Source organism: Nilaparvata lugens, chromosome 3 (assembly GCF_014356525.2).
Source record: "Nilaparvata lugens isolate BPH chromosome 3, ASM1435652v1, whole genome shotgun sequence".
NCBI classification, from domain to species: Eukaryota; Metazoa; Arthropoda; class Insecta; order Hemiptera; family Delphacidae; genus Nilaparvata; species Nilaparvata lugens.
In genome coordinates, this window is record NC_052506.1 from 918767 (window position 1) to 927424 (window position 8658).

General features: G+C 35.2%; 1 protein-coding gene across 1 annotated transcript in view; it reads left to right on the forward strand.

Annotated features, from left to right (window-relative positions):
* LOC111048163 overlaps positions 1 to 5068 on the forward strand; it is a gene marked incomplete in the record, with an annotated part of 59733 nt that extends 54665 nt beyond the window's left edge. Inside the window, 2 exon segments of the mRNA XM_039422578.1 lie at positions 2358 to 2472; positions 4769 to 5068. Coding sequence (XP_039278512.1) covers positions 2358 to 2472; positions 4769 to 5053 — 400 coding nt within the window.
* Between the last annotated feature and the right edge of the window lie 3590 nt (positions 5069 to 8658).

The window sequence follows — 8658 nt, forward strand, 5'->3', positions numbered from 1 at the left end:
TTTGGGAATATGGTTTCTGACCAGAAATTTTAATAGGGTTGCTAATAATGCTTTTGAGGAAGGAGAATCAGTGTGCCTTACAATGTGTGACCTCAGTAAGGCTTTCGATAGCATTTCTCATGGTGTCCTGCTGAAGAAGCTGAAGTCATATGGAATTGGTGGGGCAGTTTTCAGCACTCTGTCCTCTTACCTTGACAACAGACGTCAGGTGGTGAGTATTGATGGAGCCACCTCAAGCAGTGAATTGGTAGAGTATGGAGTACCTCAGGGATCGGTTCTGGGCCCTCTCCTCTTTATCATTTCAATTAATGACATTGGTCTGAAAATGAACGCTTTGGTATATGCTGACGACACTACACTGATCAATAGAGGACGTGATGTGCAGTTGCTGGGGCAAGCTGCTGATAGTTCTTTGAGGTCTGCTGAGAGATGGTTCAACCAAAACAAGTTGCTGCTGAACAAGGACAAGACACAGAAGCTTCTCTGCTCCTTGGGACAGACTGGTCGAGTGGTTGAAACTGATGTGAAGTTGCTGGGTTTTTCCTTGAATACCAGAATAAGCTGGACAAGTCATATTGTCAATGTTTGCTCAAAGCTGTCCAGTGCGCTCTATCTTCTGCGAAAGTTGAAATCGGAAATTGGTGCCGGATACCTGCTTACTGTCTACTATGCCATGTTTCACAGCCATGTCTGTTATGGACTTCACCTGTGGGGTCACTCTGGACGACTTGGTGATGTGCTGCTTCTGCAGAAAAAGGCTGTGCGAGTGCTGACGGGCAGTGACTACATGGCTCATTGCAGACCACTCTTCAAGAGGCTAAAAATGCTTACTGTTGTAAATCAGTACATTGTTGAATGTGTGGTTCGCATCAGAGACAGAGCTAGGAGTGCTGATACTCGTGGTGGGATACATGGCTATGGAACCCGTCAGACTCACCTCATCAACATGCCAAGATGCCGTTTAGCAAGGACTCAGAGGAGTTATCCTTTCATTGCCTTCAAGATGTTTAATAAGCTGCCAGAGTGGGTCAAGGATAGTGGAAGTGATAGACAGTTCCGAGCAGTTTTGAAATCACTCTTGGTGGAGCATCCATTCTATAGCCTGAGTGAATTTCTTGATAGTGAGATGACATTTTGAAACTTTTTTGTGACATGTTTTTTAAACCCTGACACAGTCTATCCAGCAGCGTTGGTCAATGACCTAGAATAAAACTAAACTAAACAAGTGCTCAAATAAGCTTCCCCAGGAATCATCATATGGAATAGTGAGCATTCTGATTCAGCCTTCTTCATCGTCCTTGCATATTTGCCTGCTTCTAAAATCCCTGATTGTCTGTGGCAACCTGTTGTAAATCTTGATTGAGAGTAGCACACTGTATAATTGGTTAAGATTCTATCTAATTCTTATAATTTCATTGTTAAAACTGAAAATATGTTTCATTTCCTTGTTTATTTTTACAGGCAAATACAATCAAACATGAGTTTGAAAATATTGGTCTGGAATTATCGATACCAAAAAACAGTCAAGATTGTTCTTTGTTTTACCAGGCATTGGATATAAGACAATTATTGTGAGTAGATTTTTAGAGTACGGTAGCCTACATCATATTTATACTTTTTGCTATAAAATGATGTGGACTGATACTAATTTAGAGTTGAATGAATTGATTTTCCAAAATAATCAGTCTGGATTAAATATGATTCTTCATTAGTTCGAACAATTATTTCAAAATTGATTATGTGTTCCATGACTTAACACTGTGTCTAAACTATAAAAAAATCCTTGTTATATTAATTTATTAGTAGAGGGCTGAACAGTAAAGGAAGAGGAATACTATTAATCATTTTGTAAAACATTGAATATAAGGGAAAATAATTTACTCCTTGAAGAAGGGGTTTCAAGTATGTACTATGAATGTCCTTGAAGAATCTATAATTATTTATAAAACAATTTCTAGATGAACAAGGAATCATGCACATTGTATTGTTTACTGTATTTTGTATTAGATGATACGTATAAATTTATAGAAGCATGATTTAAACGTTTCATAGAAGTTGATTGAAAAAAGTAATGCTTTTAAAATTCAACTTACGCTAAGGGGTATAGGCCCAGTTGTACAAAAGCTTGTTAGATTTTAATTATGATTAAAGGCTACGAGAACCAATCAGAAAAGATGACATCTCCAAATGGTTCTCGTGGCTTCAATCATGATTAAAATTTAACAGGCTTTTGTGCGACTGGGCCTCTGGGACTGACCTCTTCTTATAAATTTATTTCTCGAAAAATCGTTTAATAATTGAGATTTTAATCTTCAAACTCAATTGATTATTTCAACGAATTGCTTAATGTTTTTCAGTAACTGGACCTTTCCTCATGCACTATTTGGATTTAGTGGCTTATTTTCTGGACATGCCATACCAGGGAAATGCAACTTTAAAATGACGTCGATTCCATCTGAAAGCAGCACAAAAGTGAGCGATAATAATAGAATCAATATTACATAATATAATATGCTTTATTATAATCAATTTAAATAATATAAAACTTGAGACACTTAAACCGACATAGCAGTACACTTCTTTGGAAGTGAAATTATCAGAAAATAAGGATGTTTACTGAGTCACTGAATTCATATGTGCTTTTCATGTGCTGTATTTTAACAATTTTGAAACCTGGGATACTGTCATGTAAAGTTTTTTACCTAAATACTGGTATTGAAAATATGAATTGTGGTATTGAAATACCATAACTTCTCCTCCCAGACAATCATTCAATTTAAATGCATAAGCTCTTATCAATTTTCTATTTATTTTCATAATGATACTTGTTAGTTTAGTATGATGTGTACTAGTTCTATTAAATGAAATACGGAATTAATTGCCAACCTATATTCCGTGCAAACCTTAGTTTGCAGCACGGAGCTCTATGGCTAATGTTATTTCAATATTAGCAGGTAACCCGTGCTCCGCAAGGGTCTAATTAAGAACTTGACCTACTGAAATCTTGAAGAATTTAAAATAGGCTTAAAACCATCCTCGGTAAATTAAGAATCGATATACAAAATGTCAGGTTAATCAGTTGAATAGTTGAGACGTGGTGATGCGTCATTTTTGAATTTCTAGCCAATTCTTTCCTTTATAATATAATTATTATGTTGCTTTGGCCGCCTGTGATCTGTATATGTCCTGTAACATCTTATCAGTATCATTGATACACAGGCTGCCAGCATTTGTATCAAAACTCCTGTATCGAAACATGAGCTTCCTGTATCGAAACACATATTGCTACCAGTGTATCAATTTCTCTATGAGCTTCCATATACAAACACATTTTACAACAATGTATGCCGCATGAAATTGCATGTCCCATGAATGAAATTCGAACATCAGGTCTAATTCTGAAAAATCTAGAAGGAAAATTGAAATTTGGGCTTCGAGGTGCACAAAATTGATATTTTTAGAATCGATGTGCAAAATTTGGAGATCTAAATCATTTCCGTTTTTCCGATATGCAATCCACAAGTTGACATGTTTTGATGCGAACAAACACAACCCTACTCTCTCTTATTTATTTATTTATTCGTTGATATAATTACATAGATAATATATAATAATATATATATAATTATATATAATAATATATAATAGTTATTATATAGATAACAATCGGAACACACTGTTGCCGTTTATATACTAATTCCATAAAAAGGCCTATGCTCTCTTTTTCGCTCTTTCTCTCACACAATTAACTCTCAGGCTCCCTGGATTCTGTGAAATCTGACAGCACTGTACTCCATAGGAGTTCATCATTTGTACAGTATTTAAGTATATGAAGTTATAATGTGAAAGTGAGTAGTTTGGACTTGTCTTGTATTGCAAAAACTGTTGAAAACTTCCATTCCAAATTACTAACAAGAGGGAGTGTCGCAGATGCAAGAAGATCAGGAAGACCATCAACGTCAAGGACAGCAGAGAATGTTGACAGAGTTCGTGAAATGTTCATGAGGAGCCCTAAGAAATCACTGCATCAAAGATCTGGTTAAAGTGGCCTTTCATTTTACTCTTCTGCAACGATTCTTAAGAAAGATCTCAGTTTTAAACCATGGAAGCCACGAGATCCTTGATGCAGTGATTTCTTAGGGCTCCTCATGAACATTTCACGAACTCTGTCAACATTCTCTGCTGTCCTTGACGTTGATGGTCTTCCAGATCGTCTTCTATCTGCGACACTCCCTGTTGTTAGTAATTTGGAATGGCAATTTTTAACAGTTTTTGTATCCAGTGTTTCATGGATCCCTCGTTCAGCCCTCCACCACCTTTGTACTCGCACCACAGATCCCCAGACCTCATAACAAGCTGCTATTTTGGCTCGTTCTTCCACAGTCAAGAGAGGGGGCATTTCTAAACTGAAACAAATGAAAATTGGTGTTAAAAACAAAACCTCAAGGAGTGCTCTATCTAACAAATTTAGTTCTAACCATATTGGTTCATAAATAAAGAAATTTTAGCTGTATAAAATAGGGAGTTACTTATCAGACACTCTGTAGACATTTGAACTGTTATAAGAACTGTTATGAACAATGGAAGAGAGTAGCAATGGACAGATTTAGATGGAAGGCTGCCAACCAAACGATTGAGCTGTAAGAAGAAGAAGAAGAACTAATATAATATTATATGGTTGTATTTGAATTCACACATTTTTACAACTATAAAAAAAGAACTAAACTTGTTTCATTAAGACCAAAATCTAAACAGCGATTTTTTGCAGATTTCAATTGACCTCAAGGTTAACGGCCGGTACACAGACTCACATCCACTATCAGGCAAACAGTTGAACATCCAGGGCAACGTGACTCTGATTGGTGATAAGTCTGATGATGCATCAGTCGAGTCTGATCCAATCAGATCTGATGCATCAGTCAAGTCTCAGACGAGGAGCTACACTTTCGACACGAACTTCACAAGCTCAGCTAACGATGTCAGTACAGAAATCAATACAAGACTCAAGTATTACACTGGGGGAGTGCCTGATGGAAAATGTAAGTCACTTTAAATCTATACTGATATCCTATACTATTGAACGAGCAACTTCTGTTTATATGTTTAGATGTTTATATGTTTGCATTTCACCGGATCTCGAAAACGGCTCTAACGATTCTCACGAAATTCAGAACATAGTAGGTTTATAATATAAAAATTCGATTGCACTAGGTCTCATCACTGAAAAAACTCGCTGAAGGACATTAAAATGATAATTATTATTCATTCTTGGAAAAACATCTGATAATAATTATTTCGTCGTCTGTTGGTGATGGAAGTGAGTGATCGAGTTCATGTATGTGGGACTGTGTTAAAATTATGACTCAGCTGTTGAACTTTTGTAATCATTCAATCAGGTACTTAGTGCCGGTTGCAAAAAAGGCGGGTTATTTCCAATCCTGATTAATTCCAGTAGATCCATCTTTTTGAAATGGTCTTCTCTGACTTGGTTCTCGTGAAGTTAATCAGGATTAAAATTTAACTGGCTTTTGTGCAACTAGGCCTTTGTGAAGGAAATTTTTTGCATTCCTCTGGGAATTAATCTCAATTTACTGTGATTAGATAGAACATTTCTGTATGAATGTTATTATAATTTCTTCTTTCGTAATAATGTTTTATGCTTTTGTACTCCAGAGCGAAGCTCGGTCCCCGATATTTTTTATAATGTAGAGATTTTATTTATTTATTTATTTATTCATTCATTTACAATGGAGACAACGGGTTTCCCCAAACATGTCTCCTTTACAAGAAAATGCAAAATCTTAAAATATAATATATAGGACCATGAACCATGGAAGAAAGGATTTAGTAAAACTATGGTAAAATAATAGTTAACATCCTTCTCCTCATTCTCCTCCTTCTCCAAATTCTCTTGCTTCTCCTCATCTTTTTCTTCTCATCTACATACACCTCATATTTCTCCTTTCACAGAATAATTTTTGTAAATTGTATAGCCTATTCTACTTGATTTGAATATAGAAAATGAAGAATATAAAATTTGTCTTGCAGATTTACGTAAAAAACATATCACTAAATTTTCTAATTAAGTTTTTTAATAGGTTGAGTTGTTTATTACCGAAATGACTAGTACCCTCTCTATACTTTTTCATATAAACACAATACTAGTTTCGAGTGTCAAAAAGTGGCATGAGTGCTCGAAACTAGTTTAGTTTATATTATAAAAATCTGGTGTGGTACACTCACACAACTTTCCTTGCTCATATTTGAAATTACGATCAGACTTCTGTATATGTGTATATATAATTGTTTTCAAAGTACTTTTTCTTTGTGTGAATAATTGTGAAATTCGATGATTTTTTCAGTCGTCATTCTTTTAAAGTCGTCAAAACAGCTGTTCTACAGATGAAATATCTCGACTATGTGTTCTTTTTATGAACTGCGCTACCTACCTACCTCATGCACGAGAAGGAGGTTACTAAGTCCATTTCCCAAGGATGGGGTGGACCCCCCCATTGTTTTCCCAGAAAGGAGACTCATGCCAGTTGATAGAGCTGATAAATACAGGGTATGAATTTGAAAAAAATCGGTCAAGTTATTTTTGAGAAAATCGTGAAAACCATGGTTTTTTAGTCATTATCCGCCATTTTTCTCAAGAATATTACGGAGCTCATGGAATTTTCCCAGAAATGAGACTCATGCCAGTTGATAGTGCTTATGAATGTCTATCCATGGTATGAATTTGAAGAAAATCGTTAGAGCCGTTTTCGAGAAAACGGTGAAAAACATGGATTTTTAGTCATTATCCGCCATTTTTCTCAAGAATATTACGGAGCTCCTGAGATTTTCCCAGAAATGAGACTCATGTCAGTTGATAGGGCTTATAAATAGCTATCTATGGTATAAATTTGAAGTAAATCGTTAGAGCCGTTTTCGAGAAAAACGTGAAAAACATGGTTTTTTAGTAATTATCCGCCATTTTTTCTGCCATCTTGAATTGGATTTTATTGAATTTCTTCTTGTCGGATCCTCATGGTATAAGGACCTTAAGTTTAAAATTTCAAGTCAATCGGTTAATTAGGAATGGAGTTATCGTGTTGACAGACATACACACATACACACACACACACACCACACACACACACACACACACACACACACACACACAACACACACACACACACACACCACACACACACACACACACACACACACATACACACACACACACAACACACACACACACACACACCACACACACACACACACACAACACACACACACACACCACACACACACACACCACACACACACACACACACACACACACACACAGACCAACACCCAAAAATCATTTTTTTGGACTCAGGGGACCTTGAAACGTATAGAAAACATGAAATTAGGGTACCTTAATTTTTTTGGAAAGCAATACTTTCCTTACCTATGGTAATAGGGCAAGGAAAGTAAAAAAGTATAAAGAGGGTACTAGTAATTTATATAATAATTGAACATTTCACTAAAATATATCAGTATAATTACTCATTATTATAACACAGTTCATTTTAATTAGCATGAGATTTGGCACTTATTTATCAATATTAGACTCAACTTTTGATTGAAATCACTTGATAATATATTCGTAACAAAGCCTAAATATATGGATAATTAACTAGGTTGATTTCAAGAAAAAACGTAAACATTATATTCTCTTTCTTTCTAGTTTATTCCTGAAATTATGCATATACGTAAACATTATATTCTCTTTCTTTCTACTTTATTCCTGAAACTAGCTTACCCGGCGAACTTCGTACCGCCAAAAAGCCAATGTATCTCATGTCACACTTGATTTTATTTGGTGAATAATGAAATTTATTTGACAATAAATATTTCTATTTACATCTCAATACTATGTGCTTAAAACAACCGTTTTAATACCAGTAAACTATTTTATCACAGAATGACGTGTTTATTACAGCTGGTAAGTTTAGATGCTAAATCATATTATCACAACATGATCTTGAATCATGATGAGTTCCTTACCTACTCAGTAAACCTTACCTACTACTAAACATACTCAGTTCCTTCAAATTTCTAGGATTAACACTTGACACCAATCTTAATTGGAAAGATCATGTTCTTGATGTATGTAGTAAGCTTGCAAAGGGAATTTTCATGTTACGTAGGTTAAGAAATATTGTAAGACATGAGGTGATGATAAATGTATATTATGCTCATATTTATAGTCATTTGGCATACGGTATTCAATTGTGGGGAAATAGCTCTATGTCACCGACACTCTTCAAGCTTCAGAAGAAAGCAATAAGAATAATTTGTCATGCGCCACCACTGGCAACTTGTAAGCCCCTTTTCTTGAACTTAAAAATGTTGACTCTTCCCTCTCTATATATATTTACATGCTTGTTATATATGAGGAAGCATGTGCACAAATATACTCTGAATGCCGAGACTCACGATTACAATACAAGAAGTAGGCTAAATATAAGGATTGACTCTCACTATTGGACTACTGCTCAGAAAAATTGGCGTTACATGACTATTAAGCTGTTAATAAATTACCATTTGAGGTTAGAATTATGGATAAAAATCATTTTAAGTCTTTTATAAAGAAAATACTGATTGAAAAGTGTTTTTACTCTATTG